The sequence below is a fragment of the Aulonocara sp. 'chitande type north' Nkhata Bay genome, linkage group LG17, assembly GCF_057382095.1.
Source record: "Aulonocara sp. 'chitande type north' Nkhata Bay isolate Kocher_YH1m ecotype deep benthic linkage group LG17, A_spYH_male_GT1.1, whole genome shotgun sequence".
In the NCBI taxonomy this organism is placed as follows: Eukaryota; Metazoa; Chordata; class Actinopteri; order Cichliformes; family Cichlidae; genus Aulonocara; species Aulonocara sp. 'chitande type north' Nkhata Bay.
In genome coordinates, this window is record NC_141360.1 from 38,964,879 (window position 1) to 38,977,945 (window position 13,067).

The 13,067-nt window shown below is 41.2% G+C and overlaps 1 protein-coding gene across 1 annotated transcript; it reads left to right on the forward strand.

The window, feature by feature from the left end:
- Positions 1–1,421: 1,421 nt before the first annotated feature.
- LOC147310578 (uncharacterized) lies at positions 1,422–13,067 on the forward strand. The gene is made up of 10 exons (XM_086270019.1): positions 1,422–1,510; positions 1,720–1,770; positions 1,898–2,149; positions 2,239–2,502; positions 4,467–4,715; positions 4,804–5,067; positions 7,032–7,280; positions 11,287–11,535; positions 11,624–11,887; positions 12,306–13,067. The coding sequence occupies exons 1-10, from the start codon at positions 1,465–1,467 to the stop codon at positions 12,392–12,394; spliced, it is 1,977 nt and encodes a 658-aa protein (XP_086126145.1). The 5' UTR covers positions 1,422–1,464; the 3' UTR covers positions 12,395–13,067.

Here is a 13,067-nt window from a genome sequence, read left to right on the forward strand (position 1 = left end):
CTTCTCAGTAAAACTGTGGTGAATTATTTTGCTGAAGATGTGATGAATTTTAAGTATCCTAATGCACATTATAAAAAAGTGTAATATAAATGTCAAATGATTCAGCTCTGTATTAGGTCTCATTACTTTTAAGATGTGCAGCAATTTCCTCATCAGCAGTAAAAAAGAAAAGACTAGATAAAAGCAGAAACACCAAATGTGACTTAAATTTGAAACAAACATTAAAACTGTGATTTCCAATCAGCCCAACTTTATATACATGGTTACACAAACAGAACTTTCTGTTTCAGATGTATGGCCTGTGGGTATAGGCATCCAAGAGTGTCAGAAATGCCACCGTGCCGGTGGTTAGCAGAGTTGCCTCACAGCAAGAAGGTCCTGAGTTCAAGTCCACCATCAGGCCGGGGTCTTTCTGTTTAGAGTTTGCATGTTCTCCCTGTGTTTGAGTGGTTTCTCTCCGGGTACTCTGGCTTCCTCCCACAGTCCAAAGACATGCAGTTACTGGGGATAGGTTAACTGGTAACTCTAAATTGCTCATAAATGCGAATATGAGTGAGAATAGTTGTCTGTCTCTATGTGTTTGCCCGGTGACAGACTGGTGACCTGTCCAGGGTGTACCCTGCCTCTCGCCCTAACACAGCTGGGATAGGCCCCAGCAACCCTGAAAATGATATGTGGAAGAGAATGGACGGATAGGAAAAAATGTGACTATGAGACAAACGGATACTGTAAGTGTGCTGTCTCATTTAAATCTAATTGAAGAGGAACTAGAGCCGCAAAGAAACAAAAAGGAAAATCTAAAATAAAGTGTGAAATACAGAAAAATAAATAAATAATCTTAGGAAAGAAAGCTGGACTAACCATTGTGTGTTTGGGATAATAATTTTGAAGTTTATAAAAATCCTGGCAACTTGAATTACAACATATCTGTGATTAACTAGGTTAACTATAACGTTTTAGCTTCAATGGCAAGTGTTTCTACCTTGGCCACATAATACATTTATTTATAGGCGCCTTTAAGACCCTCAAGGTCACCTTACAATAACACAAAAACAATAGCAGCAATAAAATACAATAAACATGGCAAAAAAAGATTTAGACTTAAGGTAAAAAAACAAAAACACAAGCATGAAAGTATAAAAGCTGAGTAAGGTAAAAATGAACTAAGACAGATCAGGTGTATGCAATTCTGAATAGATGGGTTTTGAGACGTGATTTAAAAGTGGAGAGAGACAGATCTGTGAGCACAGGATTTTTTTTTTGCAGCACTGTTCAGAGAAAAAAAGAAACCCAGACAAAAGAACCAGCTGATAACCAACATGTACTTCTTTTACCCCTCGAGGTTGTTTGCTTTTTGTGTTGAGTGGTTGATAACAGTGGGCATACCATTTCTCCCATGTATTATAAGGACTGTACAGTCTTTATGATCATAAGAGAGTGGATACTTCAGCATCTGCGGACACCATGGTTCATCAGTCAGCCTGTCTGCTGCTGCTCACGTGTCTGCCTGGTAAGGAAGACACACACACCTCACGTCCGCTTGCATGAGTTGGAATTATCTAAGCGCAGGTTATCAGATTTTTATGAAAATGGTATGGTGAAACTTTTTTATGGACTTATTGAATTAAAAGTTGAATTTATTTATTGTAGTGTGACCTGGAACATATGGAATATATGGTGTTAATTTGACATGAAATTTGTACATTTTTCATGATAAAGGATTTTATGGCAACACAACTGAGCTACTTAGAACCACAGCAGACTCTACATGTAAGATTCCTCGATCACTATGTTTCTAAATCTTATAAAAATGATGTTTTATCTCGAACTTTTGTCAAAAATTACAATCCAATAACTTACTTGAATGTAACAGCTTTATCTGTTCAACCATTCCCAGCAGATGGACCATCCTCAGTGGTGCTCAGTGGGGTTGATGTAGTGACTCTGGGGATACTGTACAGTTTTCAGTGCTCGGCCAGTTGTTACCCTGCATGTCAGTTCACCTGGACCTGGGGGAATGTGACTTCCCAGGGCCCAGAGCTGAGCTTGCAGCTTACAGAACTACAGGCAGCCCAAAACCTGACGTGCACAGCTGTCAATCCTGTTACCAAAACAGCAGCCACTGCCCAAAAGATGCTGCAAGCAGCAGGTAGTGCCAGCAAGATTCAGTTTGATCTCGTAAGTTGTCTTAGCAGCAATAACTTCAAGAAAATGTTTTTTTATTTTCAAACTTTTCAGCCGGACCTTCAAACATACAGATACGTGGCCCAGGAATTCTCACTACAGGAGTTGCGTCCAACTTCACCTGCTCGGCTGAGTGCTACCCCTCCTGCAACTATATATGGAGAGTTGACTTCGATGGCATGACATTCAGTACTGTAGAAGGAAACCCGGTTTCCATCGTTCCACCTCCCAGGACTCTCTCTGGGTCTCTGACCTGCAAAGCTCAGAACTCCCTCTCACATCTTTACATCTCCACGACTCAGTCTCTGCAGGTGGCATGTACGTAAAGGTTTTTAAGTCTGCGAGTTAACAATAAAGACACTGAGAACTTCTTATTAGGCAGTGCATCATTTGTGTTGCTACTTGCTAAAGTTAAGTTAAAACCAAATATCATCTGATCTTGTGAGACTTCATTCTCTTTTGGAATCACGTGATCACAGTGAATCCCAGAAAGCTGATTGTGTTCATCTGGACGTTACATTTTCATTGGGAGTTTTGTGCGCAAACCTTATAAACAGTACATTTGCACAATGACTGAAACTTGCACTGCTGACGGGCTGTGAGGTCAGCTTCACGATCACTGATATGCAAATTGTTTCAGAGGTGGCGTTCCTCCTGGTCCAGGGTGTTTACACCCTCATCATTGTCATTGAACAAGAGTGGCCACTCGCCTGTAGGCGGAAAAGGACTGCAGAGTCCTGGCCTGAGTAGTTAGCTTTTCTGTTTTATACCATCTGCTTAACCAGAGGTTGTTTACTGTATAAATCCAGCTGGAAATCTTACAGTCTAAGTCCTAATAGCTGTGAATATTGGTTCAGTTTCTTCCCAGAAAGCTTCAACACATTCAGTATTCTTGTTCTACACATGACAGGTATCAGAGTTCAGTTTAAAGCTGAAAGTTCGTAAGTGTTCATGAAACTGAGCTTACTGTTTGATATTTTAGCTGTGTTTACATGAGCATCCATCATGGTTTGCTAACCATTAGGGGTGCAACGATACACAAAATTCACGGTTCGGTTCGATACTTTGGTGTCACGGTTCGATATTTTTTCGATACAAAAAATGTTCATGCTTTTTTCATTTGTCATTTATTAAAATTATAAATATATTTTAACTCAAAAGTACAGTTTTAAAATTTAATGTTGCTGGAACAACAAAGGGATAAAATAATAAATCTGATTGAGGAATCACTCATCTTTGGAAAAGAGAGTTTATTACAGAGAAATGGTTCTTTCCAAAATAAAAGCTATACTATAGGCTTCTTCTGGGGTATACTCTCAGCAGCATATTAAACATATCAGGTCCCCATAAGGAGAATCCGGTGCTAACGGCTGTCTAAATGACTCGGGTAAAGTTTGTAGCATGTGTGCTTGTTGTTTTTGTCTGCTTCCACTTGTCTTTGCACTAGGATGATGTCGGCGTAAATGTGCAGTCATATTCGTTGTGTTCCCACTAGTGCTGTCAGCGTTAATCTGAAATGATGTTAACGCCACAACACGGCAAATCTTCGTTAACGAGCTACCGCGGATCGCCCTGTGCGTGGGGCTGGATGGCATCAACACGTTAACGAGCTAACTGCGCTAACGCAGTAGTTCCCACCCATGTAATTGAGCATTGCGTGGCACATCCGACATACTGTTTTACTTTAGTCCATGACGCGCTTATCTTCAGGGTCATACTTCACATGAAGACCAAAATAGTTCCAAACGCCAGATCTGAATGAGGGTGGGGGAGGTTCAATTTGCCATGTTGCAACGAGAGCTTAACTTCTGTCTGCTAGCTTGCCCTGCGCTCAGTGAATCTGGGTTCGACTACTCCGCCTAGGCTGCACTGTCGAGCGCAGATCCACTGAGCGCTCAACACAGACAGCATCGTCAGAAGGAAAGTTGATAAAATAAATTAAAAATTTTGTATTGTTCGATACATATGCGTACCGAACCGAAAGCACTGTATCGAACGATTCAATATCGATACGAGTATCGTTGCACCCCTACTAACCATGTGTATGACTATCAAAGCAACCTCTGTTTCACTGACACCTCAGTCACTGCCTCTGTGTCAGACTACATTGATGCAGTAATTTGTGATAAAGGCAAATAATACAGTGGTTAAAAAAAGCAAAATAAGGAAAAAAACATATTCCACAATATAACTGAAATATGTATCTTTCTATTAGCAAAGCATTTGCAGCGTTGAGTAAGAAATGAAGCTTTTCATCTTGTCTGTTCTGCTTCTAACCTCAGATGGACCATCCTCAGTGGTGCTCAGTGGGGTTGATGTAGTGACTCTGGGGATACTGTACAGTTTTCAGTGCTCGGCCAGTTGTTACCCTGCATGTCAGTTCACCTGGACCTGGGGGAATGTGACTTCCCAGGGCCCAGAGCTGAGCTTGCAGCTTACAGAACTACAGGCAGCCCAAAACCTGACGTGCACAGCTGTCAATCCTGTTACCAAAACAGCAGCCGCTGCCCAAAAGATGCTGCAAGCAGCAGGTAGTGACAGCAAGATTCAGTTTGATCTCGTAAGTTGTCTTAGCAGCAATAACTTCAAGCAAATGTTTTTTATTTTCAAACTTTTCAGCCGGACCTTCAAACATACAGATACGTGGCCCAGGAATTCTCACTACAGGAGTTGCGTCCAACTTCACCTGCTCGGCTGAGTGCTACCCCTCCTGCAACTATATATGGAGAGTTGACTTCGATGGCATGACATTCAGTACTGTAGAAGGAAACCCGGTTTCCATCGTTCCACCTCCCAGGACTCTCTCTGGGTCTCTGACCTGCAAAGCTCAGAACTCCCTCTCACATCTTTACATCTCCACGACTCAGTCTCTGCAGGTGGCATGTACGTAAAGGTTTTTAAGTCTGCGAGTTAACAATAAAGACACTGAGAACTTCTTATTAGGCAGTGCATCATTTGTGTTGCTACTTGCTAAAGTTAAGTTAAAACCAAATATCATCTGATCTTGTGAGACTTCATTCTCTTTTGGAATCACGTGATCACAGTGAATCCCAGAAAGCTGATTGTGTTCATCTGGACGTTACATTTTCATTGGGAGTTTTGTGCGCAAACCTTATAAACAGTACATTTGCACAATGACTGAAACTTGCACTGCTGATGGGCTGTGAGGTCAGCTTCACGATCACTGATATGCAAATTGTTTCAGAGGTGGCGTTCCTCCTGGTCCAGGGTGTTTACACCCTCATCATTGTCATTGAACAAGAGTGGCCACTCGCCTGTAGGCGGAAAAGGACTGCAGAGTCCTGGCCTGAGTAGTTAGCGTTTCTGTTTTATACCATCTGCTTAACCAGAGGTTGTTTAGTGTATAAATCCAGCTGGAAATCTTACAGTCTAAGTCCTAATAGCTGTGAATATTGGTTCAGTTTCTTCCCAGAAAGCTTCAACACATTCAGTATTCTTGTTCTACACATGACAGGTATCAGAGTTCAGTTTAAAGCTGAAAGTTCGTAAGTGTTCATGAAACTGAGCTTACTGTTTGATATTTTAGCTGTGTTTACATGAGCATCCATCATGGTTTGCTAACCATTAGGGGTGCAACGATACACAAAATTCACGGTTCGGTTCGATACTTTGGTGTCACGGTTCGATATTTTTTCGATACAAAAAATGTTCATGATTTTTTCATTTGTCATTTATTAAAATTATAAATATATTTTAACTCAAAAGTACAGTTTTAAAATTTAATGTTGCTGGAACAACAAAGGGATAAAATAATAAATCTGATTGAGGAATCACTCATCTTTGGAAAAGAGAGTTTATTACAGAGAAATGGCTCTTTCCAAAATAAAAGCTATACTATAGGCTTCTTCTGGGGTATACTCTCAGCAGCATATTAAACATATCAGGTCCCCATAAGGAGAATCAGGTGCTAACGGCTGTCTAAATGACTCAGGTAAAGTTTGTAGCATGTGTGCTTGTTGTTTTTGTCTGCTTCCACTTGTCTTTGCACTAGGATGATGTCGGCGTAAATGTGCAGTCATATTCGTTGTGTTCCCACTAGTGCTGTCAGCGTTAATCTGAAATGATGTTAACGCCACAACACGGCAAATCTTCGTTAACGAGCTACCGCGGATCGCCCTGTGCGTGGGGCTGGATGGCATCAACACGTTAACGAGCTAACTGCGCTAACGCAGTAGTTCCCACCCATGTAATTGAGCATTGCGTGGCACATCCGACATACTGTTTTACTTTAGTCCATGACACGCTTATCTTCAGGGTAATACATCACATGAAGACCAAAATAGTTCCAAACGCCAGATCTGAATGAGGGTGGGGGAGGTTCAATTTGCCATGTTGCAACGAGAGCTTAACTTCTGTCTGCTAGCTTGCCCTGCGCTCAGTGAATCTGGGTTCGACTACTCCGCCTAGGCTGCACTGTCGAGCGCAGATCCACTGAGCGCTCAACACAGACAGCATCGTCAGAAGGAAAGTTGATAAAATAAATAAAAAAATTTGTATTGTTCGATACATATGCGTACCGAACCGAAAGCACTGTATCGAATGATTCAATATCGATACGAGTATCGTTGCACCCCTACTAACCATGTGTATGACTATCAAAGCAACCTCTGTTTCACTGACACCTCAGTCACTGCCTCTGTGTCAGACTACATTGATGCAGTAATTTGTGATAAAGGCAAATAATACAGTGGTTAAAAAAAGCAAAATAAGGAAAAAAACATATTCCACAATATAACTGAAATATGTATCTTTCTATTAGCAAAGCATTTGCAGCGTTGAGTAAGAAATGAAGCTTTTCATCTTGTCTGTTCTGCTTCTAACCTCAGATGGACCATCCTTAGTGGTGCTCAGTGGGGTTGATGTAGTGACTCTGGGGATACTGTACAGTTTTCAGTGCTCGGCCAGTTGTTACCCTGCATGTCAGTTCACCTGGACCTGGGGGAATGTGACTTCCCAGGGCCCAGAGCTGAGCTTGCAGCTTACAGAACTACAGGCAGCCCAAAACCTGACGTGCACAGCTGTCAATCCTGTTACCAAAACAGCAGCCACTGCCCAAAAGATGCTGCAAGCAGCAGGTAGTGACAGCAAGATTCAGTTTGATCTCGTAAGTTGTCTTAGCAGCAATAACTTCAAGCAAATGTTTTTTATTTTCAAACTTTTCAGCCGGACCTTCAAACATACAGATACGTGGCCCAGGAATTCTCACTACAGGAGTTGCGTCCAACTTCACCTGCTCGGCTGAGTGCTACCCCTCCTGCAACTATATATGGAGAGTTGACTTCGATGGCATGACATTCAGTACTGTAGAAGGAAACCCGGTTTCCATCGTTCCACCTCCCAGCACTCTCTCTGGGTCTCTGACCTGCAAAGCTCAGAACTCCCTCTCACATCTTTACATCTCCACGACTCAGTCTCTGCAGGTGGCATGTACGTAAAGGTTTTTAAGTCTGCGAGTTAACAATAAAGACACTGAGAACTTCTTATTAGGCAGTGCATCATTTGTGTTGCTACTTGCTAAAGTTAAGTTAAAACCAAATATCATCTGATCTTGTGAGACTTCCTTCTCTTTTGGAATCACGTGATCACAGTGAATCCCAGAAAGCTGATTGTGTTCATCTGGACGTTACATTTTCATTGGGAGTTTTGTGTGCAAACCTTATAAACAGTACATTTGCACAATGACTGAAACTTGCACTGCTGACGGGCTGTGAGGTCAGCTTCACGATCACTGATATGCAAATTGTTTCAGAGGTGGCGTTCCTCCTGGTCCAGGGTGTTTACACCCTCATCATTGTCATTGAACAAGAGTGGCCACTCGCCTGTAGGCGGAAAAGGACTGCAGAGCAGAGGTGTGGACTCGAGTCACATGACTTGGACTCGAGTCAGACTCGAGTCATTAATTTTATGACTTTAGACTTGACTTGAAAAAATGTTCTAAGACTTGTGACTTGACTTGGACTTTTACACCAATGACTTGGGACTTGAATTGGACTTGAACCGGTTTACTTGAAAAGACTTGATATTTTACCCCAAATATAAAATTTAACATGCATATTATATAGAGATTGAAAATGTGACGTCATTCACGGGTAGAACCGCAAAGGATTCTGGGAACTCGTGGCAAGCGGTACTAGCGCACGCAGGCTTTCAATTAAAATCAGTTATGCAGCGATAAAAAGAAACACAAAAATGTCAAGAAGCCGTTGTATTATTAACTGCAATAGCCGGTCGCATGACAGCCACGGGAAGCCGACGGGTAAAGAGATCGGTTGTTATAGGATTACGTCGTTGAAGAGAAATTGTTCGAGCCATGTTTCCGAAGTAACAAAGACGCCACGGATGGCCTGGATCACAGCCATTCAAAGATCAAATATAACGTCCCAGAACCCTCCAGCTCACAGGTTAGTCTGCTCCAAGCATTTACACAAAGGTCAGTGTTTTTTAGTACTTAATACGTCATTTTCATAACATAATTAGTGATATAGGTTACAAGCAAGTCTGGTGCTGAACAGAAATTGTCGCGCTATGCTCCTTTATTTATCGTGCATAAATAGTGAATTATCCTGACACAATATTGCGTTTCGCTTCTGTTATTATGGTACATTGACAAAAACATATACTTTTATTCACAGGATAAAACAGGTTTTTTGTATCACTAATTGTCCAGTACGATTACAGCATACAATATTATTGTCACTGCTACATTTCTGTGATGCTACCAGAAATTATTTCCACTGCTAATTAATTACCGTTGAGCTCAAAGGTCCTATTAATAAACTGTTAAGGAATGTGTATTTATGAAGACGATTTGTGAGACTGGTAAACTTATGATACGTACGATGGTCTTTCGTTCTACACGGTGCATTTCAAGGTCCTGCACCCATCCGTCGGTAAACTGTACCTGGGCTTGTTGCAGTGACCTGAAGTTACTAAACTTCATGAGTGTATGCACTCACTCCAAGAACCGTATAATTATAAATATGCATATAAATATGCTACGATGAGATAGCTGACTTCATCTAACTAGCAAATGTTGTCCAGGCTACGTTGGTGATACAGTTTTTTTTAATGTGTATGATATTTTTGTCATGCGATTTTAAAGCTGGTCCTACAACCGCATCCAAGAATAACATGCAGCTTATCTCAGAACTGTTGGTGAAAATTATTCTTGGAGCTAAGTTTAATTGAGCTGCATTTTAAAGAGGTGCAATTTCACAATTTGTGTATATTTTCTAAGTTCACTATTTTGTCATGTGTTGAGAAAAACACAGATTTAAAAATTACATGGTCTAATATTTACATTTAGCATAACTGCAACATGCTTTTTTTCATTTTTTTTTTTTAAAGACTCGAAAGGACTTGAAATTCAAAGTTTCAGACTTGTGACTTGACTCGGACTTTTACACCAGTGACTTGAGACTCGACTCTGACTTGCCTGACATTACTTGAGACTTGACTTGAGACTTGAGGATAAAGACTTGAGACTTACTTGAGACTTGCAAAACAATGACTTGGTCCCACCTCTGCTGCAGAGTCCTGGCCTGAGTAGTTAGCTTTTCTGTTTTATACCATCTGCTTAACCAGAGGTTGTTTACTGTATAAATCCAGCTGGAAATCTTACAGTCTAAGTCCTAATAGCTGTGAATGTTGGTTCAGTTTCTTCCCAGAAAGCTTCAACACATTCAGTATTCTTGTTCTACACATGACAGGTATCAGAGTTCAGTTTAAAGCTGAAAGTTCGTAAGTGTTCATGAAACTGAGCTTACTGTTTGATATTTTAGCTGTGTTTACATGAGCATCCATCATGGTTTGCTAACCATTAGGGGTGCAACAATGCACAAAATTCACGGTTCGGTTCGATACTTTGGTGTCACGGTTCGATATTTTTTCGATACAAAAAATGTTCATGCTTTTTTCATTTGTCATTTATTAAAATTATAAATATATTTTAACTCAAAAGTACAGTTTTAAAATTTAATGTTGCTGGAACAACAAAGGGATAAAATAATAAATCTGATTGAGAAATCACTCATCTTTGGAAAAGAGAGTTTATTACAGAGAAATGGCTCTTTCCAAAATAAAAGCTATACTATAGGCTTCTTCTGGGGTATATTCTCAGCAGCACATTAAACATATCAGGTCCCCATAAGGAGAATCATGTGCTAATGGCTGTCTAAATGACTCGGGTAAAGTTTGTAGCATGTGTGCTTGTTGTTTTTCTCTGCTTCCACTTGTCTTTGCACTAGGATGATGTCGGCGTAAATGTGCAGTCATATTCGTTGTGTTCCCACTAGTGCTGTCAGCGTTAATCTGAAATGATGTTAACGCCACAACACTGCAAATCTTCGTTAACGAGCTACCGCGGATCGCCCTGTGCGTGGGGCTGGATGGCATCAACACGTTAACGAGCTAACTGCGCTAACGCAGTAGTTCCCACCCATGTAATTGAGCATTGCGTGGCACATCCGACATACTGTTTTACTTTAGTCCATGACACGCTTATCTTCAGGGTAATACATCACATGAAGACCAAAATAGTTCCAAACGCCAGATCTGAATGAGGGTGGGGGAGGTTCAATTTGCCATGTTGCAACGAGAGCTTAACTTCTGTCTGCTAGCTTGCCCTGCGCTCAGTGAATCTGGGTTCGACTACTCCGCCTAGGCTGCACTGTCGAGCGCAGATCCACTGAGCGCTCAACACAGACAGCATCGTCAGAAGGAAAGTTGATAAAATAAATTAAAAATTTTGTATTGTTCGATACATATGCGTACCGAACCGAAAGCACTGTATCGAACGATTCAATATCGATACGAGTATCGTTGCACCCCTACTAACCATGTGTATGACTATCAAAGCAACCTCTGTTTCACTGACACCTCAGTCACTGCCTCTGTGTCAGACTACATTGATGCAGTAATTTGTGATAAAGGCAAATAATACAGTGGTTAAAAAAAGCAAAATAAGGAAAAAAACATATTCCACAATATAACTGAAATATGTATCTTTCTATTAGCAAAGCATTTGCAGCGTTGAGTAAGAAATGAAGCTTTTCATCTTGTCTGTTCTGCTTCTAACCTCAGATGGACCAGCGTCAGTAGCCATGAGTGTGGTTGATGTAGTGACTCTGGGGATACTGTACAGTTTTCAGTGCTCGGCCAGTTGTTACCCTGCATGTCAGTTCACCTGGACCTGGGGGAATGTGACTTCCCAGGGCCCAGAGCTGAGCTTGCAGCTTACAGAACTACAGGCAGCCCAAAACCTGACGTGCACAGCTGTCAATCCTGTTACCAAAACAGCAGCCGCTGCCCAAAAGATGCTGCAAGCAGCAGGTAGTGACAGCAAGATTCAGTTTGATCTCGTAAGTTGTCTTAGCAGCAATAACTTCAAGCAAATGTTTTTTATTTTCAAACTTTTCAGCCGGACCTTCAAACATACAGATACGTGGCCCAGGAATTCTCACTACAGGAGTTGCGTCCAACTTCACCTGCTCGGCTGAGTGCTACCCCTCCTGCAACTATATATGGAGAGTTGACTTCGATGGCATGACATTCAGTACTGTAGAAGGAAACCCGGTTTCCATCGTTCCACCTCCCAGCACTCTCTCTGGGTCTCTGACCTGCAAAGCTCAGAACTCCCTCTCACATCTTTACATCTCCACGACTCAGTCTCTGCAGGTGGCATGTACGTAAAGGTTTTTAAGTCTGCGAGTTAACAATAAAGACACTGAGAACTTCTTATTAGGCAGTGCATCATTTGTGTTGCTACTTGCTAAAGTTAAGTTAAAACCAAATATCATCTGATCTTGTGAGACTTCATTCTCTTTTGGAATCACGTGATCACAGTGAATCCCAGAAAGTTGATTGTGTTCATCTGGACGTTACATTTTCACTCATCCAAGTGACAAAACTCCTGCTGAAAACGAGTCCAAATGAACAGAATCAACTTTTTGGGATTTCCTTACCTGGATGATTGAGCATGCATCAAGACAGGACTGTGTGTAGAGTCCAGCAGAAGCTGCAGGAAGTCATTTTTCCACAGTTAGTCCAGTCGTGTGGTTCAAGTGTTGACTTGACACATATTTTTGCTTTTTCCTGTTCAGCGGCAAACCGCAGCCTGGCCACTCGTCTTGAAGAATCTTCAGCTGTGCTGCTGCTGGCCTTCATCATTCCTGCTTCCTTCACACTGTGATCGAGTAGCGACAGAACTCGCCTGAGATATGATGTAATCAGCTGTTGTATTGTTGTTATTTTTGCAATTATCTGTCTTGTTAGTGGACCTTGAAATGAAAACTTACAATGTATATTTAACGAATATATGAAGCAACAGTCCAAATTAAAACAAAGTCGAAAAGGTAACAAAATCCAGGGAAAACATGAGAGCAAGGAAAAACTAAACTAAGAAACACATAGACAAAGAATGAGGGAAAACTAAAGCTGCTCATACACACAAGGCTAATCAAGGGAAGAGCTCACAGCTGGGGAACAGCACATAGGTACAAACACTCAGAGGCATGGGGAAGTAAAGCTAAATACAAAATGCTGAAGACAAATAGGTACCATATTAAAACAGGAAGTAACTAAAAGTGGGAACATCTACCTTGGTGGTGGAGCCTTAACAAAATGGAAGGCACTAACTAAAAGCAGACTGAAACCAGACACTAAGAAACTATGAGAGAATGGACGTGAAGAAAACAACCTTGAAAATCCCAAAAGTACAGTGGCCCAGAGGGGTCAAACACATTGCAACTTCACTGCAACTTTTCAGAAAATAAATAAATAAATAAGCTTTGTCAAAATACCAAGCACCGTGACAATCTGTTATTAATTTTCTAAGCATTTTTTACAATTATTATTATTTGCTA